Raw genomic sequence first — 25,349 nt, forward strand, 5'->3', positions numbered from 1 at the left:
TAAACAGTATTATTTTTTTTAAACATACAAAATACTAGACATGAAAAAGTATGTAGATGCATCATATTGGCAAGTCCAAAAAATAACAATATACGCTTATGTGATAAAACAATATCTCATTCAGGAACAAGAGTCATTTTGTGAAAATATTACAGGAAAGGCAAAAAACTGTATAATATAATTGATTCTTATATAATTATGTACATATAATAATAAAAAAGAAGAAAAGAAAAAAACAATTACAGTAAACACAATACAATACACAAATACAAAAATCTATAAACGCAGTTTTTTGCCTCTCTTGTATTTTTTATTATTGATTACCATGTGAGATATAGCTTTATCATGAGTAATATATTTTAAACAAACAGGAAACATTTATTATTTATACGTTATTCCTAGGAATATCTAGATATAAAAAAAATACATGATAAAATTTATCATATACATAGTATTAAGTATACATTTAAAAAAAATTAAATGAACTAATTGTGATACATTGAGTTCCTATAATTTTCCAGATAATATTTTATTACTTTTCTTACTAAATATACATTTCTCAGAACTGTACATACTGTTCATACAAATTTTGTACATGAACATGTAAGATTTTTCTTGCATTTCATTTGTGAAAAAGTTTTTTTAAGTACTTAATTGCTAGTCTAAAAATAAAAAATATTTTCATATACATGTAAAATAATCATTACCAAAATCTAAAAATATCAAACATTTTAAAAATCACTGAACACAGGGCGGTAAAGTATTGTTTACAAATGTATTAATTTTCTAATGTGCTTATTTTTATGTGTACAGCTTCGGAAATTGAAAAATGTGATATGCATAATATGTATAGGAAATATAAATAATAATAAAAATAAGAAGAAAAAAAACAGTATTTACCCGAATTTTACGATAAATTATTATTTTGTTTAAACATAATGACGGCTGTCTTTCTACAAATAGTACAGTGAAATCTTTATTATTATTTATCAATTATTCATAAAAAATTTGGCAATTATGAATGAAAGGTTTATTTTTGAAGTGTTGATGTTAATTTGATACAGAATGTATGCAAATAAAACGAAAGCTTGTTAATTCAAACAGTAAATTACACCATAATTAAAAAAACATAACAAATTTTTATTCGCCCGAACGATGTTTTCATACAAAACTTGAGATGATTCTAAATTTGAAAAAAATTATTAAGATTGCCGCACTCAAAATGGGTGAATTATTTTTTTCATATTTATGTATACTGGCAATATTGCATTATTGAATCAACAAGCTTTTACTGTATAGTCAATGAGACAGTATATTTTACCGTTGGTTAGATTAAAAAATATTTTTGCAGTACAAAAAATTTCTAAGACTCTGCCGGTTCTTCTTTCGGCGGGTTGAGTAATGCTTTACGAAGATCATTTTTGTTCACTTTACCCATGGCATTCCGTGGCAACCTGTTAAAAATATATTCATTTAAATTAGGTACTGATAAATTTAAATGATAGGAGATAGGAAATTTGCAAATTGAATATTTTGTGGGTATACTAGCAAAAAACTTTAACTCTAAAGATTCCTGTTTGAATAATCCCTGTTATATAAAACTCTTAGCCAAAATAAAATACCCACTATTAAACTTAAAGTTGAATTTACTTGTTAAACCACATAAACATAACATTTCAAATTACTTATTGTATGTTTTCAGTTTATAGAACGTTGAAAACTTTTAGTCAAAATTGCATCATTTAGTCAAAATTGCATATTTTCGAGTTAACGCTTTTTGCCAGTACACGATATGTACATATTGTTTAATATATAAAGGACTTACTTTGGGACAACAAACAGCGCAGAAGGCAACTGGTATCTGGGAGCAAACTGACTTCCCCATTCCTGTAGCTCGCTGACTGTAATGGAGATGCCCGACTTCACTTCCACAGCTGCAGCAACCTAGGATGAAAATATTTACATAACGTCAGGTGGGAATCAACTGGTATAAGTAATTAATTTTTTATCTGGCAATTAACTTCTATTTATTTTAACAGACACTGGATCATTCATCTTACAGAGATAATACATTAATATTATAGGTGTCTCAACTTAACACATTTCAGACAGGTATTTTTTACGCCTGCGGACCGCTGCGACGGGATTTGATAATTATATACATATAGTTAAGACCTTAACATAGAGATTAGTATATAAAATTCATATAAAAACATTAAATATGTAATTCCTTATTTTCTGACTTTGAAATAAGGCCAGCGCAGAAGGTGAAAATACCCTTCCCGATCTTAAGCCTCAATGGACCGAACTTTTCCCATCTGAAGTGTGTTAAGATGAAAAATCTATCGTTTTATATGAAAGAAGACAGAAGTCCAAAAATCCGAGGGCTCACAACCATATATCGCTCACTCTTTTCAAGAACGTCCATAAATCAAAAAACTTGATTTTTCAGGAGAATGTTTTTAAAGTTTAAAAATATAATACAATGTATTAAAAATAAATATCAAGCCACTTATTGTGGCTTGATATTTATATTATTAACTTTTTACTGTGCAACAGATCTTTTTAGGTAAAACCTGAAGGTTTTTTCTCCATTTGATGAATATTAAGTAAAAAAATAATTAAACAACACCTTTTCTTTAAAATGCAAAAACAACACTTTCTGCCCTGTAGCGGGTAAATATTAAGTTAAAAATATGCCTCTATTGCTGGGATACAGTACATTTTCTGGGCATTTTGAAAACATGCACAACTGAAAATTGTCGATTTTTGATTTATGACGTTCTTGAAAGGAGTGAGCGATATGTACTTCACTTATTTCTTAACTAATGAGCCACAATGGGCCATACATCCAAATCTATTGAGTTGTACTAAGTATTTTATATGAATGTGAATTTTGAATATATAGTTTCAAAGCTCGTACTTTCAATGGTCACTGGCTGTTAAGCGGAGCGCAATGATTTATTGAAATAAATTTTCTAGTCATTGGTCAGTGACAGTGGGATTGGCACAAGCGCAAGAGAAACGGATGAAAATGGTGCCGTACTTACAAATCTATTGAGTTGTGCCCACGTGTGAAAGGGATCATATGAGCATAAGATGCATGTGAGCAGAATGGTGAATGTCACCTAAGTGTATAAAGTGATCAGTTAAGTCAGCTAAATGCCAGGTCGTAAGCCGTGTGTGCTCAGACTTCCATCTTCTTTCATATAAAACAATAGATGTTCTATCTCATGTTGAGACAACTATAATATTTTTATCCTGCATTAACACATCCTGTAACACCTTCGGTGATGGCTGCCGCGCATTTGGGACACATTTTGCGGACCACACACTGCAGTACGCAAGATTCAAACCTCAATTCTCCCAAACAATTTTTGGCATTGTAATGATTGGCTTTTTCTTCACACTACTGACATCTGTGGAAGTATTCCCAAGGAAAAATATTCCTTCCTACAGTTACATTTGTACCAATGCTTTTATACTTTTATGTGTATATTTTTAAAGCTCTCTCTAGCGATACTCTATTCGATCTACTTTGGCACTTAAAATTTGAGTGGTATGCTGAAATTAGACAATAGATGAATGCACCTTCTCTCCCCACGTGGGGTCCGGTAGACCCAGCACCGCCACGTCAGCGATGGCGGGATGCCCGAGAATGAGGGTTTCCACCTCCAGAGCGGAGATCTTGTAGCCACCGGATTTGATAATGTCCACTGAAGTCCTGCCTAGGATCCTCATCTTCCCGTCGTCCAACAATCCCGTGTCGCCTAAACAAAAAAAGTGTTTACAACATTTTGAGTGTGTCCAAATACTTGTTCACAAAATCTGGATTATCTCCAATTACAGGAGTTATTTTCATATTATTTTTTGACATCTCATCAAAGATGAAGAAGAATATGGAAGTCTGGGCATTTACGGGGCTTAAGCCAATAATTTGAGTAGTGTGGTTGTCAATAATGGGTAGAATTGGTGAATGTTACATGTGTGTAAAGTGATCACTCAAACCAGCCTATGACGGTCGTAAGCCCCGTAAATGCCCAGACTTCCATATTCTTCTTCATCTTTGATGAGATGTCAAAAAATAATAAAAAAGTGTTGCTGACTTTAATAATATTAAAAATAAATTATTTTACATATTATTTAAAAAAAATTAAATTTATGATTTTAATCGAGCATCTACCTAAAATTATGGTATAAATTGTCTGTGGTGTTTTTAAGTAAGCTGTCAAAAAGTAAGGTATAATGCCGTGTCGCCTAAATAAAGAAAAGTGTTGCTAACTTTAAAAATACTAAAAATAAAATGTTACACATATTATTTACAAATAATGAAATTTATGATTTTAAGTGTCTACCTAAAATTATGGTATAAATTGTCTATGGTGTGTTTAAGTAAGCTGTCAAAAAAATTATGTAAACCGTCAAAAAGTAAGGTTATACATATTCTTTCTCTTTGACTCTTATTCTCAGACAAATAGTGCAAAGGGTATTGCATCAAATCAATGCAATGCTAACTTGATCGTCAATTATCAAAAAGTAGAGTGATCAGGGAAAAAAACGGAAGAAGTCTATATCCAGTAGTAGAGGACAGAGGGCTCATGAAGAAAAAGAATAAGAAGTGAATAAACTTAGGGTAATGGACATTACTGCTATACGGGAAAGGAAATGGAGACAGAACAGCAGAGAGGAAATGAAAAATAGCAGTAATTGCACTCAGGATTGTATATCCGTGTACTTACACTGACTAGTGTAACTTCGACACTACTGATTTATACAAATCCTTTGTGGTCATAGGAAGACATACATATATTGAAACTAAATGTGTTTAAAGACTTGCTGTTTTGATATAGTATGATCATCCATTTATACCGATTTATATCGATTTATGACCAATAGTAAATGGAAAAAAAAACAAAGATGGATTGATTAAAAAAATAATGATGTGCAAATATCTGACCAGTTTTAAACCACCCATCTGCGGTGAATTCAGCTTTCGTCTGCTCCGGTTTTTGCCAATATCTCCGGAATACTCCGGGCCCCCGTACTTGGATTTCTCCTTGCAATCCAGTTTTTTTCGCATCATCCGCATACCGTATTTTGCACTGCAACACGATTGTCACATTTAACATACCAAAAAAAAAAAATTATCCACAATTTTTTTATTCACTCACAAATTCAGCACTCTGTAAGAGAAAAAGTCTCAAACAAGGGAATTTTGTTTGTATTGTGTTCTTTATGGTACTGATTTTGTTATGCAGAATTTTTTTGACTTAAATTAATTACTGTTATTGATTACATTAACACTATTTATATAAATATTTAAAAGAAAATACTACAAAACGATTGAGAGAACTCACATTTGAATGTTTACAAGCATACAGGCAACAATATTTTTTTAAATTCATTTAATATATTTACATTTTTATTTATAACATAATACATTTGAATACAACATTTTGAGTGTGTCCAAATACTTGTTCACTTTTATCCAGGATTCGGATCTCACATACTAATATAAGAGTTTCTGCTTAATAAAAAGCTTCTTTACATCTCACCAATAGATGTCTCTAGTGAAGTTCTAGTGATTCATGAACAAGGTTTCTAAATTGGTTCATATATATAGAACTTCCGAGAATTTGAGTAGTGTGGTTGTCAATAATGGGTAGAATTGGTGAATGTTACACGTGTGTAAAGTGATCACTTAAACCAGCCTATGACGGTTGTAAGCCCCGTAAATGCCCATATTCTTCTTCATCTTTGATGAGATGTCAAAAAATAATATACATTTGAATCATTTATACATATGGAGAACTTTTATATTTCGATTCGGTGTGCCTCTCCATAAAAGAGACTGTGCTCTTGTGCTTGGAGAGGGACTTACACTCGTGGTTTAATGTTATATAATAAAAGATAAAATAGTTTTTTTTGTATATTTTTTCAAGATTTAAGTGTATAGAGCTTTAATTTTTTCTTAAGTATTTTTATATCATCAATTTTTTTTATTTCTTTAGGGAGTTTATTGAAATGTTTGATTGCCAAATATTTGAAGTTTTGCTGAAATTGCTTGGTGTTGCATTTTGGAGTAGAAAAATCGTTTGAGAATCTCGATGGTAAATTTTTTGTTAAATTTAAATAGTTGTCACCCTTTAGTATTTGAAAAATTGCATTTTTTTTTATAAATGGATTCTATATTTGGGATTTTGTTGGATATATGTTTTTTTTTTCAAAATAAGTTTAATTATGGTTTTCTGTACTATTTTCACAGAGTTCAGTATGTTGTTGTATGAGCCTCCCCATGCAATAATGCCATACTGTAGTAGTGACTGTATATTATAATTTAATATTTAAAACATGTATCTATTGTAAGACATATACCTTTTTATCGAAAGGAACATAGTCTTCTTTTTCTACAAACAAATTCTTCACTGCTGGCTCACTGTCCGGGTTGAATTGCAACTGAGACAAGCTTATCTAAAATAAAAATACACTTGTATTACCTCAAAGTTGTGAAAATAAAAGTAAACATAAAAAATCAAATACATTAGTGAGTAATGAGTAATGTCCACCTCCGTAGTGTAGTGGTCAGCGCGCTTGGCTACCGTGCTGGGGGTGCCAGGTTCAATTCCCAAAGGTGTCAAAATAAACGTAGGTGATTTTCACTCTCATATTTATTGAATATCACCCTGGACTGGTACAAGAAGCTGATCACCTTACTTTCATGCAATTAACAATCAAGATAACACTGGGTCGCTACAATACAATGCCCTATGCACCATGGGGTGCGGATAAGGGTTAAAAGAAAATTGAAATGTATGAACGTGGAAGAGGCAAAGAATGTTTGCATGGCAAATATAGAGTGGTGTGGTGTGGCATTCTATTCTCTCTACCTACCCCTGCGGAGAAGTGGTGTGATTGTTAGTTAGTTAGTTAGAAAATTGTTTATGACATACAATCAAATGCGACATGACCGAATGATGCGATCTATTTCGGATCTACCCACTTCTATTATCCATTTATGAATAGCTCTTTTATATTTAGTTTCTATTTTTAATGACTTTATGGATAATGGAAGCAGGTTGTACAACTTACTGCATAATAATCAAAGTTCTTTTGACTAAAAGAGGTATGTGTTAGGTTTTGTTTGATGTGATTCTGTGAAACTTATAAGATGAGGCGCAGGGCTGATCACCTTGCCTTCATACAATTAACTATCAAGATAACCCTGCGTCGCTACGATGTAGTGCCCTATGCACCATTGGGTGCGGATAAGGGTTGAAAGAAAGAAGAAAGAAAACCAGGGAGTTAGCACGCCACTGCTAGTTATGGTGATTTCATGTGTAAATATTACCCCAAATTAAACACTAAATTTGAAATTTTAAGTACCTATCTCATTTTATGCTACAAAAATACTTTCTAAAGTAAACCATTTGACTAGGGTGACTTATTTTATATTTTAAATAAATTTTATTCATAATTAAAAAACACAGGCGCCGTGGCGTAGTTGCCCAACTTAGACCCTGCGAGGGTTCGATTCCCGCAAATTGCAAAATGAATTCAAGAAAGATTTATTTTAAATTGGTCTGGGTGTTTGTGGTGTACTTTTAACATTTACCTTTTTTATCCTTACTATCCTACCTACAGACAAGCATCGAAAATGCAGACGCTTATTATTCCTTTTAAAAATATATGTATTATTTATAACCCTTATCCGCACCCAATGGTGCATAGGGCACTGCATCGAATTGACGCAGTGTTATCTTGATCATTACTTACATGAAGGCAAGGTGATCACTCTTGCGCTTCAGGAACCAGTCCAGGGTAATATTAAATAAATATTACAGTGTAAAACCACTAATATTTATTTTCATCCCCCCTGGGAATCAAACCCGGGACCTCCAGCACGGTAGCTAAACACGCTGACCATTACACCACGGAGGTGGACAAAAATATATGTATATTTTAAAACAAGAAATAAATAAGTTTGTTATTTGGTCAAGTTTACTTAGTAAAAAAGTAAAATAAATATAAGTTACACAAAGATAAAAAATACTACTCTGTTTATCCTATGCACATACTTCTAGATTGGGCGCGGGAGACTCGATAGTGACAAGCGTCCCCTTGTCCTCTATCTTCACGGTGACCCCGGGCAGGGGGACTCCCACACAGCCAGGGGTCCGGCTTGCCATGGGCTCGTAGGGGTTGCTGAGTGCCATGCCGATCTCCGTCATCCCGTATCTATTAATAAAAATGGTACCAACAATTGTTAGTGCATTATTATGACAAAATTATCTTGGGAAAACAAAAAAAAAACAGAGATTTACAGAGGTTACAACCTGTCATTGGCTAGTTGAAATAATCAAACCGTGTAACATTCACCATTCTACCCATGATTGACAACCATGTTACACAAATCCAATCTCAATAGGCTTTTAAGTCTATGTTGACATATCGCTCATTCCTTTCAACAACGTCATATATCAACAAAACTTGATTTTTCAGAAGATCGTTTTTATAGTTTAAAGATATAATAAAATGTATTGAAAATAAATATCAAGCCGCTTATTGAACTTTTTACTGTGCAACAGATCTTTTTAGGTAAAACCAGAATGTTTTTTCTCCATTTGAAATTTTTTTAGAATATTTAAAAAATAATTAAACAATACCCTTTCTTCAAAATGCAAAAGCAACACTTTCTGCCCTGTAGCGGGTGAATATTAAGTTAAAAAAGCCGCTTTTGCTGGGATATAGTAAATTTTCTGGGCATTCTGAAAACATGCATTTTTGACATTTTTTGATATATATGAAAGGGGTGAGCGATATTCATAAAAATCATAATCACTAATTTCATTTGCAAATTTGCTTATCAAAAACAATGTTTTGGTAAGCTAGGGATATAATGCTTCACGCATTATGAGGGAATTTCATGGTTGATGATGAAAATTACACCTCTTTGTCTTCCGCGGTGCTCGCTGCCAATAATAGAGATGGCAAGGTTTATGATGCTATACTAAATGTTCTCGAGATAGTTTGTATTGGAATATATAAAAATGGTCAACCTTTCGAGCAATCTGTGTCCAGATATATCTGCCCATCTGTCGAAGACAGGAGCAGGAAGTGGGGCAGAGCCGCAAATCATCAGGCGCATCCTGGTCTTCAGTACCCCCCTGTAACAAACAGCGTTATCAGAACATTTTCTCTCAATACTCATGGATTCATTATTCGAGGTTCATGCAGTCAGTATTAAGTGCTGCAGCAAGTCTTTATGGCTCCCAGAGTTGATAACAATAGCTGAAGTTCTGAAGTAAATACCCAGACTTCCATATTCTCCTTCATCTATGTTGAGACCGCTTAGTATTTATTTATATAGAGATCTATATAAATAACTCCTAAGTGGACAAACCCAGATTTGTCATCAAACATTAAGAACATTATTATTTGAATATAAAAATTAAATACTTGTATAAGATTACTTTTGATTTAATCAATTTAAATATAACTATTTTATTTATTGTTTCGACATTCACTTTGTGATATGATGAAATTGTAAAAGAAAAAACACTTGTTTTTTACCACTCGAGTGATATTTATTTTATTTTAACGACTAGTTTTGAAAGCTACAGATGCTTCCATCTTCGTGTCTAAATATAAACTGTATATGTAATATATTTAGACGCGAAGATGGAAGCTTCTGTTGCTTCTAAAACTAGTTGTTAAAATAAAATAAATATAACTCAAGTGGTGAAAAAGTATTTTTCTTATACAATTTAAATATAACTAGTTTCGAGAACTACAGATGTTCTCAACGGATGAAAATATAAACTAACAAGCAATAATTCAGTACTGATAGAGGTGGATGGGTTGATAACTGGCGGGGGTGGATTTAGTTTCCATGTTCTCTTATTTTTTGTACTGAAATCACTTATTAAGGACTAGTACCATAACATACTTATTTGTAATTTAGTAAAGAAACAATAAATTTGTGATTCTTACTTAATATATTCTCTATGTCTGCTATTGGTGGCGAAAACTTTGTCATATTCCTCGATCAGCTTTGCATACATGGTGGGGACTCCCATGAACACTGTTATTCGAGAAGTGTCTCTCTTCTTCATTCCCAGAAGATGTGCCCAGACCTATAAAGGAAAAAAAATCACATCTCATCAACATCTTTCTTTCTTATCAACATCTTTCTAAAATATCAACATATATTTTGTTGACGGGTATGTCACTGAAACTTAGTTTTAAGTAAAATGTGCGTAAAACAGAAGAATAATCAGAAGTGTAAATTTTTAGTGTTTAAATATAACCACAGATGGCAGTACAAGTGTCATTGTAGAAATAAATGTCACCAGGCTTTAGTTATAAACGCAGATATTCATGTACGCCCATACTCCTTTGAGGAAAGTTTTGTTTGGACGACTATGTACGGCCATACTCCCGGACAGGTTAATGCTTTGCAATAATACATTATTTCATTATCAGAAATAGAAAAAAATTATAATTTAACTTTGTTTTAAAATCCCTGTAAATATTTTATTAAAATCGGTTAGCTTTGAAACCAGTAGACATTATAATTAAGTTATAATAAAATATTTATAGTGATTTTGAAAGAAAGTTATATTTTGATTAGAAAAAAACCCAGCTTTTTTCAAATAAAATCTTCATTTTAATGAATGAGTTTTAACTCATCAGTCAGAGGGTTAAAGTAAAAGCTATTATAAAAAGATCTGTAAGTAAGGAGAAACAACACTAGTGGTGGCCTAATCCAGGGATGACAAACAAGGGTGAGTAGTTACGCTTGAACTTATATAATGTATATTATTACAATGATTAAAGAAAACACTTGTTTTTTACCACTTGAAAACAAAACACTTGTTTTTTGTATATTATTGTTTTTATTGAAAGCTTTCATTTAATAAAAAATAAAAAGCAATGAAAAGATTAGCACTGCGCCTACCATTTTCTTCAGAAAGACATGTCTTTAAGTCATTAACTGAGCAGTTATTTTTATCAATGAATTTATGAAATCAAGACTACTGTAACGAAACAATTGCTGCATATGTAAGATTAAACACCATTAATTATGAATCTCGCATAGAAACATTATCGTCAAATAAACAGGAAAAGATTTTCCATTAAATGATAATATTTTTCAATGAGCAGTTTGTTGTTTAAATTATTACTATTGTTTATTTTATGCGTATTATATTCTTCATTTTTGTATTTTTGTATAAAGAGTTCATTGTTTATTATTGTATTATTATTATTATATATTGAATATTTATTATTTTTACATTAATATTGAATTATTACTTATATATTGAAGTAATTAAAAATTTTAAGTCCGCCTCCGTACTGTAATGGTCAGCACTTTCGGCTACCATACTGGAGGTCCTGGGTTCGATTCCCAGGGGACAAATAAATATTAGTGATTTTTTCAATCTAATATTCATTCAATATTACCCTGGACTGGTACCTGAAGCGGAGGGCTGATTACCTTTCCTTCATGTGTTAATGATCAAGATAACACTGCGTTTATATGATGCAGTGCCCTATGCACCATAGGGTGCGAATAAGGGTTTAAATGAAAAAAAATATGCCTTTATTTGTTATTGTTTTAATTACTCAACCTATGTGACCCACAACATGGATTTTAAAAAAAATTACTCATTTGCCAAAAAGGTTCGCTATCCCTGGCCTAATCCATACAATAAATGTATGGAAAAAGTATAAATTTCTATGCAGGTCAAACAAACTATTTTCGCAGTGTTTTGAAATACTTACCGCTGGTGAGCTGAATCCCATCATCATCCTGATCTTGGCTCCGGCGCACAGTCCGGCCAGGACGCTGTTGACTAGGCCATGGATGTGATGCAGCGGAAGGCAGTGGAGGAAGGTGTCGGTGCAGTGGTAACGCCACGCTGTGTGGAGGGAGCTCACCTGAGCAGCCAGCTGATCAAAACCGTGGACAACACCTGTGGCATTACAAAATAACTGACTAACCATCACGCAAATTCGGTGGGGTTAAACTATCTTTTCATGCATTTCCTCGTGAAGCTACGCTGAATATCTAGCATCCCTGACTTGCCCACTTCTAAATGTAGTTGAATTTCTATTTAGCAAACCTTATAACCAATATTCTTATTTGATAATGTTACTGTAGGTGTATGAACAGAAAAGAAGCATCTATTTTTTATAATAAAATAACAAGTATATAGTTTTTTTCCACACATATTTTATTAGTTATAATGTTACTTACTTACTTACTTATAACCCTTATCCGCACCCAATGGTGCATAGAGCACTGCATCGAATTGACGCAGTGTTATCTTGATCATTACTTATATGAAGGCAAGGTGATCACTCTTGCACTTCAGGAACCAGTCCAGGGTAATACATATTAAATAAATATTACAGTGTAAAATTACATTTATTTTCACCCCCCCTGGGAATCGAACCCGGGACCTCCAGCACGGTAGCTAAACACGCTAACTATTACACCACGGAGGGGGACAAAATGTCGGGTAAGATGTTAAAATAAGAACATCGTAAGGTATTATTATTATTCGCTTTAACACATTGTTGTCGGGCGGTTTTTTCATCAACTCCGACCCTAATTAGTATAAGTAACCGCAAACCCAATTCCAATCTGTACAAGGTTTTTTGGCATCTTGCGCTCTACCAAAAGTAAGCAAATAGAATGCTTATAAGCATCTCGCGCTCTCTAACAACAGTATTTAAAAGACGCTTTTAAGCGTTTCCCGCAAACAATGTGTTTGAATAATCATAAATATTTTTTATTTTTCATTTCATTAATAGTCTACATAACAAAATTAATTACTACGACTTTAGCTTAAACAAGTATGTATATGTATTGACAGTCAATAATTACCTTTGGGTTTGGAAGTGGTTCCACTTGTGTACATGATGAGGGCATCACTGGATGCATAAAACTTGCCATCATATAATCCATCCAAGCTTAGGCTATTTTCTGATGAATCTGAAAACTAATTTAATTATTAACGATGCTAACATAATAAGTTTGGCAAAAACAGCTAACAAAATCATATTATGCCAATTTGACTAACGGTGTTGCTATTATTTCAGCAACAATTCAGATAATATTGATAATATATTACTCATTTCAATTGAATTTTAAATTAACACTCCATTTTTTGGAAGAGCAGTCCTCCCATCAATTACTTTAAACCAAAGTTTTAGTTAGTTTTTGTCACAAAGTACTTAATTTGGAGCTGTATGAAGTTATGTTTAACTTGGCAGATAAAACCGTGTTCAATGATAAAATCTTAAGGCGTTCAAACAACCGTGAAAACTTTCTATTTATACAACAAAAATTTGGTGAAAAATTCACTTCAAGGGTGTCATCGTGCAGTTAATGTCTAATTGTATAATTAAGATTATCTGACCTGCGGATTCGTGGAGTGGATCCAGTAAAGCGTGAGAGCGTAGTTCCGGTGGCATAATCAAGGTCGGGGCCTTTGCTTGGGGTAGATTCCCCGCAAGCGACTGTTCGCAGATCACCAATGAGGCTCCGCTATCTTGGAGATAGTAGTCCAAGAGCGGGGCGGGATGGTGTGGGCTCAAAGGCACAGCTAGAACAACAATAATTGCCAAGTGAACATTTCCACAGTTTTGTTTGGTAGTCAATTTTCAAGGCAAGACAAAAACATACAGAAAATATAAAAATTTGCGTGTAAAAGGTCAATATGAGGGTATATAATGCAAACACCCTACTCTCTAGCACAGTGTTCCGCAAACTTTTTCTATTCAAGGCACACCTACCAAATTAAGAAATATCACAGGTGCATATTTACCATATTATGGTAACATATTTAACATATTATGTTTAATGCGAAATGTGAGCCTAATTAACTGAGCACAGGCAATTAAAATTTGGAGCAATCGTGTTATTTTCACAAAACTAAACTTTTTTCTGCGGCACATCAACTAATCACCACGGTATACCCGGATCTTTGAACAAAGTGGTAGAGAATGCGGCGTTTAAAGTAGATATGTAGTACGATGATGATTTATTCAATGATCCATTCATGTATATTGATTGACTGAATCCTACTTTTGAGTACATCTCATTCACAATTCATTGAGATTGTGTTTGACAAAAGATCTATCGTTCAATTGAACTGGTCTTAGCGAACGGATCACTTAAGTGATACAGATCTTTAGAAATACCGTATTTTACTCACTTCTATTTCAAAGATTGGATTTCTGGATCCCTTTATATGCATCCAGTGGTGCATAGTTCACTGAAAAGAGATGCTGATCTCAAGAATATACTAGAATGCTGTTATATATATTAGATTACCTATGTTGCCAGTCATCCATATTGCCCACTGGGCACAAACGTGTGAAGAGTCTCCATGACACAAGTAAGCAACGGTTTTTTGTGTTTTTCCACCTAAAAGCAAACAATTCTTTCAAAATAACTTCTAGATGGTTAAAAAAAAATCACAAAAATCATTACATGTGAGGCATAGTTTCCCAAAAGCAATGTTTATGGTAGTCGTTGGTAAATTCTAATGACTTGCTAAATTTTATACAAGATATACATATAGAACCAGGCCCTTTTTAAAAAATTACTGAAATCATGTTATTATTAACTTTATAAAATTAAACAACTTTGTTATTATTATTATATATAATTAACATATTATTATTATTTTATACATCATTTCATAAAAGTTGCAGAAATTTTACAAAAGGATGTAATTCAATCTTATTGAAAAGAAATTATGACAAACTTTCAAGGTTATGGAATCTAAGATAAAAGATATATTCTTAACACATTAATGACTGGAAAGGTATTTCTACCCGTTTGGTCGATTGATGCTTAAGGACGGGAAGGGTATTTTTACCTCCTGCGCCGGCCTCATTTCAAAGGCAGAAAAGAAGGAATTATCCAATGTTTTTATATGAATACTATATACCTCTTTATGTACATAATTATCAACTCCAGCCAGCGGTCCGCAGGTGTAAAAAATACCTGTCCGAAATGTGTTAACATTGGAGCAAATATGTGAGTCGAATGAACGTATCTTTTATTTACTAATTAGACGATATTGAGTAAACATATAACAAGATTTTATTGATACCTCAATATGGATAAAGAAGTTTATTGAGATAGCAAGAGGGAAGTCTGAGTATTTACAGACCTGTCATTTGTATGTTTTCCATCTCAATAAATTTCTTCATCTTTACTGAAATATCAATAGAATAATCAGTTCATAATTAAATCAAAATCCAGCATTTGTGAATAAATATTTGCAATTACTGAAAATATTTTGTTTTTTAAGCCACTTCAAGCGGTGTTAGCAAGAGAGTGGTCCTTTGTGGTTGCATTAAATTCCAGCATTAGCGTGGCACTGGTTCTCAAGCTGTTAATTAATATTAAATGTAAATTGCATATTCAAACATACCAAGGAGATCATTTATTTGGTTGGACAATACTTTAGCCGCATTGAACAATCCTCGATACGTAAACTCTCCGGTGTGGTCTTGAATCGCAACACGATCATCAAATATTGCCGCTAGCTTAAAAACCGGGACAACTCCACCTACAAAAAAAAGTTAGACAGTTTCTTCAGCGCTCATAATATTAGAGATACCGGAAAGTTTTATTATTTTTTGTAATTTAATTTCAATTTCAATTTAATTTCAATTTAATTCAATTTATTCAATAATTAATATATACATTACAAACAAACATTTAAGGCGTATATATTAAAAAAACAAATTAAAAATTACACAAGAAGACTCTTGTTAAATGTGTAGAAGAATCTCGCTTCGGAAAACTCCTTCGGACACATGGAACAGATCAATATCCAATGTGATATTGTTCAACATAGCGGTAGCTCTTCCTACAGGCATAACCATCGGCAGGTTGGTCCTGTGTATAGGAATCTGAAACAATCTATGTCGACGCTGTCTTAGGTAACTATCGGGAACATACAGACCAATGCTCTGGATAATTTCAGGATTATCGATCATACCGCGCAACAATCGATAAAAATGCGTAATCAAATACGCATTCCTTCTAGTCTCTAAACTATTGTAGCCAAGCATACCCTGGAGAAACTGGGTCGGGTAGAGCCAAGGATAATAGCCGTACTCTCTCATGTAGAGATACCTCAAAAACTTCTTTTGGACTTTCTCTACCATAAGAGAGTACTTAAGCTCGTGTGGCCCCCAGATCATCGAGCCACTCTCGAGTCTACTTCGCACCAAGGAGTTATAAAGAGTTCTCAGCACGCGGGTATTTTCGAAAACCCTGGCAGTACGCAGAACAAATCCTAGCATTTTCAATGCATTACTACTGACTGCCTCTGTATGATCGTGAAATGTCAGGGTGCTCACAAATCTAACGCCCAGATCCCTAACATTCGATGCTCGCATCAGATTTTGGTCGTTCATTTTGTAGCGATAAAATAATGTTGTTTGGGCCCTAGTGAAAGACGTGATCGAACACTTGGAAACATTAAACATTAATTTGTTTCGTCTTCCCCATTCACATATATTTGATATATCTGCTTGGAGAAGACGAAAATCGTCAAAAGTTGTCACCTTTAAGAAAAGCTTTAGGTCATCCGCAAATAACAAAAACCGTGAGTTTAAAATTACATTCTTGATATTATTAATGAAAATAGAAAACAATAATGGACCCAGGTTAGAACCTTGCGGGACACCCGAGAAAGTATTGAAGGACTCTGACGCAAATAGACCGTAGGAGACGTATTGGTTTCTGTTTTGAAGGTAGCTCGCCATTAATTTTAGCATACCATCCGAGAAACCGATCTCATACAGCCTCTTCAATAAGACATCATGGTTGACTGTATCAAAGGCCTTGGCGAAGTCATTATATGAACAGTCGACCTGATGTCCCGCGTCTAGAGCTTCTGTGACGTAATTCGTAAAAACCATCAGATTTGTTTCAACCGATCGGCCTTTCCTGAATCCATGTTGTTCATCAATTATAAACGGCTCTACTCGGGAAGCGACGATTTTACTTATTATGATTTCAAATACCTTAGCTGGTGCAGAAAGAACAGCTACAGGTCTATAATTTTCTACGGATGACTTAGAGCCACTCTTATGTATAGGAGTAACCTTTGACATCTTCCATGTTTCCGGGAAGACCCCTGTATTCACTGAAAGATTATACAAAAAACAAAGTGGTCTTTTAATCAAATCCACGCAGCCTTTTAGGAAGAAAGTTGGAATGAAATCTGGACCAAGAGAATTAGTGTTACTTAATTTTTTTATAGTGTCGGCCACATCTTTCTCATTGATATTACAAACATCAATAAACTGCGCACCGGTCGGCGAACATTTCTTGGCAATGCTAATATCAAGAAGCGGAGGTTCATTACTATATACAGTCTTAAAATGACCTGCAAACGCCTCGGCAATGTCTGCACCCCGTACTATTTTTTCACCCCACGTCATGGAGTTAATATTCCCACCATCCGCCTTTTGAGACTTTATGTAGTCCCAAAAAGTATTTGGATCCTGAAGAATACCATTTTCCATGCTGGTAATGAACTCCCGGTATGCTAATCGAATGCTACGTCTCACGACAGATCTGTAACGTCCAAACATCTCATAATCACTGTGGCAGCCAGAAGCTTTCCATTTCTTATGATAGAAATGCTTAGTCTGTATGTCTCTAATAATATCCCTAGAAAACCACTTCGGATATCGCCTTCCACCAGCAGCCTGAGATCTTCTAGGGAAGCAGGAATCAAATACACATTCAACAGTATAATAAAAATATTGTACCGCCTCGTTTACATCCGATTTGTTATACAGATCTCCCCAATCGATACCGTCCATGAGGTAATATAGCTGGCCGAAGTCGCCTTTGTGGAAGTTCCAGCCCCTCCGACGAACCGTACCCTCCCCGGGAACTCTGGATCGATTGGGGCGATCTGCAATCGGATTGTAACAAAATTCAAGTGCGGGGTGGTAATTATCTTCTCTCGTAAGAGGTGATAATGATCGAAGTACATCAATCGCCCTTCTACTAAACACTAAATCCAAAGTTCTACTTTTAAAGTTCAAAATATTATTATACTGTGTGAGACCCAACATCGAGCACAGAAAAGTGAGGTCATCTTCTACACTTGTAATATTTCTTGCCGACTGTAGGTTAAAATCACCCAATATAATAATATTTCTACCTTGAAGTAGCTCTAAACTGGACAGTACCTTGTCGAAGAACAATCGATATACTTCAGTCTCACTCGCCGGAGGAAAATATAATACGCAGATGAACGTAATATCGAGATCGCATGTAAGTTTTACCCAAAGATCTTCATTGGACGTTTCCAAAATAGAAAAACGCTCGACTTGCAAGTTTTCTCTATTTCTCACAGCCAATAAACACCCTCCACCCTGCCTGTGGCCACCGCGGTCTCGTCTTACTATTGTAAAGTTACTATCAAAAAGTTCGGAATCAAAAACGCCAGCGTTTAACCAGGTCTCGGTTAGTGCTATGACATCAAGGTCACTGGCCGAAACACTGTTGTAGAATTCTACGCATTTTGTCTTCAATCCTCGAACATTCATATAGTAAAAATTCAATTTAACATCTTTCGCATTATCGCGAACTAGTCACTTTACTGAGGGAAGGCGCGGCGCATCTCGCGGTTTTGTCTCCCACTCTTTAATAAAAGATTTACGCGGCCAATTGTCGCTATGCAAAATTTTTGAAATATTTTTTTTTATCTAACCCGACTTTAAATGACGAGTAGTCACCCCGCGATTTAATTTTGGTTACATTAAATGAGGCGGTACTCACCAGTGACGTTAAATAAGCAGACATGTCGTCGGCCGTCGTGTCCTTGTGAAACGGATAGAAGTGATAAAATTTCATTTTTTCATCTTCTCTCCGCTTCCCCAAGGTACCTCGAACGACGACACGCCTCTTATTTTCCACTATCTTCCATGTTTCATCAGGAGGAAGGACTTGAGTTGCTGGAAGGATCGCCTCCGACGTCAGGGTATCTTCGGCGCTGTCCGACTGTTGGACGCTGACATCTGGCATCGTGACTTTCTTAGCATTCGCCGCCTTTGACATGCCCCGAGTTGTCATTTTGGTATTTGTTGACATCGCGGGCATAGCGTCCCCAGCGCGCATGCGCGGAGCCGCACGTGGCTGCCGAACCTTAGCGGAGATTTCCGAGCGGCTCGGCTCGGACGCCACTGGGCCGCCAACGACGGCGGGGCAGGGCGGAGAGGGGCTTGCGGGGAGCTTAGGTACGAGCGTACGAGCCGAACTGGCGGAGATATCCGAGTAGGTCCGTACCCGTACGGACGTAGACGGCACTGGTTCGACGGCGGAGGGGCAGAGCGGAGAAGGGCTCGCGGGGAGCCGACCTACCGAACTACCGAACTCAGTAGCGGCCGGATTTTGAACCGATTTTACTGTGTTTGAATCAATCCATTTCAGAATTTTATCCAGTTTTGTCGTCACTAATTTCTCCAATTCGTTAATTCTCTCCGTGAGAGAACTGATGATTAGGTCCGACTGAGACATTTTGCAATTTAAGGTGCAAAAATAACAAAAGACGTGCACTTCGTGTGACAACTAGACACTCACATGAATGAACCAATCGAAACTTGTTTGTTGAGACGTACACACATCCTTTGTGATTTAATTTACTTTCTCAACGTTGGGAAGTTGATAAAGGTAATTGTTAAAAAAAATTACCCTTTCTTAAAAAAATACGGGAAAATTTTTCATCCAATCGTTTTTTACGCCGTTTAGTGCTTTACGAGTTAAACTTTCTAATACCCCTAATAATTCCCCTTTCTTCACATTCCAAATCCCTTTAACGCAGCATAGGAAGATGACGTATATCCTGGCTTAATAACTTGAGCGAGTGGTTCCTGTTTAGTCGCCGTTTAGAGCAATTGTAGAAAAAGTGAAAAGTGTTGCCAAAACATGATGGTTGCCAACCTTTAGCATGGAGCAATGTAATAAAAAGAATGACATTATAGTTGGCAACCCTAATGTAGATAGCTTTTGGAGAAATCTAGGAAAAATTTTGATTGAGTTTAACATTACTTTGATAACATTTTATTTTATATTGGAAATTATTACAATTATATGACATAATTCTGTGTTACCACAGAATTATTCCTAAAAAAGTAACAATTATTTAATTTCCTTTTTAAAAATTTGTTGTATTTAAAACGCTAAATATTTTAAATTGCTTAGCTTTATTATTCATTAGCAAATGAATATGTAAAAAAAATACATTTTTTTTAGATACATGTGAACTGTCAATTTTAAGTTTTGGTAGTTTTTTTAGGTCCCAATGGACATTCCCGGCAGCGAGCCATCTTACTGTCATTTATCACTTCCTCATAAACATGTCAATTCATATCCAAAAGAAACATAATTTAAAGTTCCTACTGAGCCATGTTTATTTGGCAATCGTTTAGTATACGGTAGCTAAACTTCGAGGTGAAAATAAATCATAACAAACATGCGAGTGTATAGGTATCATATTTATTTCTGAATGCAATACTTACCAGACCTTATTTCAGCATTAAACTTGTTAACTGTTTCGTTAACAATATTGACTTTTGACGACAAGTATCGCAGATTTACTTTTCGCAAGCCCGCCCTTAAGATGTTGGTTGAAAGCATGATTGAAATATTTGTAGTAAGATAACTTAATCAACAATAAAAATAACCATACGAAAACTACTGATTGCTGAAAACCGATGCTTAATAATCGATTAAATGTGATAACGCGAAGTGATCAACATGTTATAACAGTCTTGTAAAGCGATAATAATATATTTTTCATTAAAACTCGACGGAATCTCAAAAATAAATAATGACTGACACTCGCAGATTACATTATTTGACAGCCGTCAAACGTCTATGGTTTTCAAATGCATAGAAGCAGAAATAAATAAATAAAAAGTCAGATGTTATAAACCTTTTTTTTATTTCAATTCAAAAAAATATTTCGTAAAAAAAAGTATCATCTAACCTGTCATCAAGCATAACATACCTCAACCAAATGCAAATTCTACCGCGAGCGATTTCCGATCAACAATCAAAATAAATCGAAATGACTTTTTTCAAACCAAAATATGAAGTTAAGAATGGTCAAGAGTTGGAGTCGATTTGGTACAATTTTGACATTGACTTGTTTTGTATCGTACTAGGAAGTCGATTTCATCTAAACTTGGGGATAAAAGCCTAAAAAAAAGAACAAATGTTTTTATTCTTTACAATTTTTTTTAGGAGAGACAATACAACATGTAGGAAAAGATTTTTGTGTTTATTCTTACTTTGGAGAATTAGTTGAAGAAGGTGAGAAGTTGAGAAAGGTGTCGAAAACAGTCAACCATAGTCACAACTGTTGCTAAGACTATTCAGTTGAGTAGGTTATTACTCCTCATGTCTCTTGGGAATCTTAATCAAGTATACCCCTTTTATAAGGCATCAGGTTCCCGCCGCCTAGGACATTAGCTGATAACAATTCATCAGCAAATCTTGTGTGAACTACAGGGTGACTTGTGAGGATAAGGAGCGGAGGCCGATAGAAGAGCCTGGAATCAGTTTGTGGACTTCACATATCCCGCAAAGGGAGACAAAATTGAGCTATAATATCCATTTTTTTTCTTCATAGAATCGTTTTTTAACATTTTTTATGATTAAAAAAAGAGTTGAATCATGCAAACTGTGGACATTCTTTTAGTTTTTTGACCACTGTACAGATAGATTTGTGTACATGACATATTTGATGAAATATCGAGGAGCAGGTATCTTAATAAAGTAATGAAGATTCTGGTATAAATTTTATTTCATTACAATGACAATGTTAAAGCTTATATAATATTTAATGTACATAGTAAAGTTATATATGATTTCATCCAACATTTAAGCAGTACTATTTTACTTAAATAACATAAAAATACAAAAAAAACTACTACTGATCATATAAAATAATGTTAACAGGTTCCATAAATTTACAGTATAAAAAAGTGATTGAAATTATTTTTATTAAAAGTATGACAATTTGAAGATGTTTTACTAAAAAATATTTTAATATATGCTGGTCTTTAAATATAGCTTTTCCATGTTTCAGAAAGTCCTCTGTTTATATGGTATGTACTAGACATATCGCTCACTCCTTTCAAGAACGTCATAAATCAAAAATTGTCAATTTTCAGTAGTGCATGTTTTCGGAATGCCCAGAAAATGTACTATATCCCAGCAAAAGAGGCATATTTTTAACTTAATATTTACCCGCTACAGGGCAGAAAGTGTTGTTTTTGCATTTTGAAGAAAATATATTATTTAATTACTTTTTAAAATATACTAAATATTTTTCAAATGGAGAAAAAACCTTCAGGTTTAACCTAAAAAGGTCTGTTGCACAGTAAAAAGTTCAATAAGTGGCTTGATATTTATTTTTAACACATTGTATTATATTTTTAAACTTTAAAAACGTTCTCCTGAAAAATCAAGTTATTTTATTTATGACGTTCTTGAAAGGGGGGAGCGATATGTATAGAGCGAAAATATTTACTGAAAAACCTTGCGAAAAACCTGACTGTTTAATTTTAATTATTGAAGAAGTCTGAGGAATAATGAACCAAAATAATATAATAGATCAATAGTTCAATGACTACATTTACAATAATATATTTTTATATCGATAGACTAGCAAAATATAAAAAAAAAGTACAAAGTAGTAATGACTGCATATCGTAATAACAATACATAATCACAAGTTAAATAAATACACGTATAAAATATTTCTTAAATATTTTTGAATAATCCAAAAGTCAGCCAACAAAAAAACCAAAAGTGCAAAACTTTTTTTTTTTATTCTCAGAAATTAAAATTATATGGATTTATCTAATGGCACATTCTATAAAATAAACATAATGCATTTTAAAATAAATTAATATTTAAAAAAAAAAAAATACTACACCATAATGTTATGTAACGAACTGAGGTCAATGCCCAGATATACAACGTAAAACATAAAAAAAACTTCTACAAAAATAAAATACTGTATTTGATGATAAAACACTGATTATCATCTTTAAACTGAGTCTATTTTCTATGTTAAATTTAAAAAACAGCAGAAAACTATAGATGATTATATCAATGAAATATTTTTTTATGTGTCATTGGGATGTAATAAAAAATAGAAAAAAAAACATCAACTTAAAATAAATGCACATATATTGATAGGCCTTTAGGAATGTATTCGCAATTTTCAGTTTACAGAAAAAAAACAACATTTTATTGAATTATTCACATTTACATATTTTTGGAAGTTTCATTTTGTCCTTTATAAAAATAGTGCCACAAAGTTTCAAAATTTATAAAAAATTTGGCACAAAGTTTCAATATAGTCAAATTGATTTTTGAAACGTGCAATGGTTTTTTTTTATGTTTAGTAATTTTATAAAAGTCAATTTTGAATGAAGCATCGATAATAAGAGCATACACAATGTCATAAATAATGATAATGACCTCTTTATTTTTTGTCCGCCTCCGTAGTGTAATGGTCAGCATGCTCGGCTACCGTTCTGGAGGTCCCGGGTTCGATTCCCAGGGGGGGTCAAATAAATTTAAGTGATTTTTTCACAATAATATTTATTCGATTTTACCCTGGACTGGTACTTGAAGCGGAGGGCTGATCACCTTTCCTTCATGTGTAAAACGATCAAGATAACACTGCAATCATATGAAGCAGTGCCCTATGCACCATTGGGGTGCGGGTAAGGGTTTTATATTATTTTTTAGGAAGATTCAGCAAGTTTTTACATTGTGTACAAGAAATATTGCATTAAACGTATGCAATTCATGAAAATTATTGTGAAAACCTTGACACAATTACAATATTTCACAGTACGATCCGAACCACTTGCTAAGAGTGCAAAACAAATCACAAAAAATACATTAATAGATATATATACAATTTAAAATTATTAGTACAATAAGCACAATAAGCAGCACCTACTTTAAAAAAAAAAACAAAATCCGTATGTCAAATACAATCGAACTTCTACATTGTCTGTTATTTAGAAAATTCATAGTACAAAATGTTATATATGCATTTCAAATCAGTTGGGACATTTCCATGACGTTAAACAACTATGACATCTTTTATGTATTATTTTAAACACTTATTTTCTCGAAAAACATTATTTTTTTAATGCGACATATATGTAAGTAAGTTACGAACCATTTAAATAATATGTTATCCATTTAAGCTTTGAAGATGACTTTTAATACATTGTTTGCAGGAAACGCTTAAAAGCGTCTTCTACATACTGTTGGTAGAGAGCGGGAGACACTTATAAGGGTTCTATTCGCTTACTTTCGGTAGAGCGCGAGGGACACCAAAAAATATTATAGAGATCGGAATTGGGTTTGCAGTTACTAGTAACTGAGGGTCGGGCGGCAGACTGAATATAATTGGGGTCAGAGTTGATGAAAAACCCCCCCGTAAACAGTGAGTGAATTTTTAAATCTGTATTAGGGAATGATTCTAGAAAAAAACCTCAGTAAAATAAAAATTAGACGTTATGTAAAAGGCAAAATACGTGAACAATATTGTTTAAGTTATAAATTCAATAACAATTTACTTATCGGGCAAACTTTGCTAAATAGAAGTTCAAGTGTATTGGAATAGACATTTTGGAGAAACAAAATTAACATTTAAATTTATCATCTATCGTAACTAAACAAAATATTTGCACAGTTTTCGTTGAGAATTGTAACTTTTATTACAATCATTTCAGGTTATACAAAACATAACAATTTTATTAATTAAATTCATCAGAGATGTCAATTTACTTTCACTGTACATTAGAAAAAATAATACAATAAACAAAATATGAAATACATACAGCAAAGCGTATTTATTTAGACACAATTAAAAAATTATCAAACTGGATGACTTAAGTAAATGACAGTTTATAGAAAAAGTAAATGAACAAATACCTGAAATATAAATGTAAGGGACAAATATAATATTGAATAAATTAGGTAATATCCTTGAAACAATTAAGGTAATCTTAATTTTGTAAAAATAATACTGGAAAGCATAAAATTAAAAAAAAAATCCATAAAATTTATTTAAAAAAATATATAAACCATTTTCTCAACTAAAACATTCGTTCTTTTCTGAAAAGTTGCTTTTTGTCCGTTCCATTTATTTATATATCCGGTAATGATATATGAATTATGATTTTAAAAATTAGATATAAAATAAAAAGCCTTATTATTCCAAACTGAATTATACCTATATTTTGCCATTGTTAAG

General features: G+C 33.4%; 1 protein-coding gene across 1 annotated transcript; it reads right to left on the reverse strand.

Moving 5' to 3' along the window:
- Positions 1 to 798: 798 nt before the first annotated feature.
- On the reverse strand, positions 799 to 20,934 carry Acsf3 (Acyl-CoA synthetase family member 3). Its single transcript, XM_088260005.1, has 14 exons — positions 20,575 to 20,934; positions 15,456 to 15,593; positions 14,345 to 14,437; positions 13,428 to 13,613; positions 12,893 to 13,000; positions 11,785 to 11,975; positions 9,991 to 10,133; positions 9,057 to 9,164; positions 8,076 to 8,235; positions 6,376 to 6,471; positions 4,958 to 5,102; positions 3,592 to 3,770; positions 1,826 to 1,944; positions 799 to 1,454 (listed from the first exon to the last, which is right to left on the reverse strand). Exons 1-14 carry the CDS (start codon positions 20,690 to 20,692, stop codon positions 1,364 to 1,366), a joined length of 1,875 nt encoding a protein of 624 aa, XP_088116131.1. The 5' UTR covers positions 20,693 to 20,934; the 3' UTR covers positions 799 to 1,363.
- Between the last annotated feature and the right edge of the window lie 4,415 nt (positions 20,935 to 25,349).

Source organism: Brachycentrus maculatus, unplaced genomic scaffold (assembly GCF_059751285.1).
Source record: "Brachycentrus maculatus isolate JH-2025_06_01 unplaced genomic scaffold, ASM5975128v1 h1tg000122l, whole genome shotgun sequence".
In the NCBI taxonomy this organism is placed as follows: domain Eukaryota; kingdom Metazoa; phylum Arthropoda; class Insecta; order Trichoptera; family Brachycentridae; genus Brachycentrus; species Brachycentrus maculatus.

What these genes read in the sequence shown, in the direction of transcription:
- Acsf3 (XM_088260005.1), bottom strand. Translation starts at nt 20,692, where the DNA reads ATGCTTTCAACCAACATCTTAAGGGCGGGCTTGCGAAAAGTAAATCTG. An exon ending in TCCACTCCACGAATCCGCAG is followed by an intron (nt 13,001 to 13,427) that starts GTCAGATAATCT and finishes ATTAGTTTTCAG; the next exon opens with ATTCATCAGAAAATAGCCTA. An exon ending in ACCCCACGTGGGGAGAGAAG is followed by an intron (nt 1,945 to 3,591) that starts GTGCATTCATCT and finishes TTTTCATCCTAG; the next exon opens with GTTGCTGCAGCTGTGGAAGT.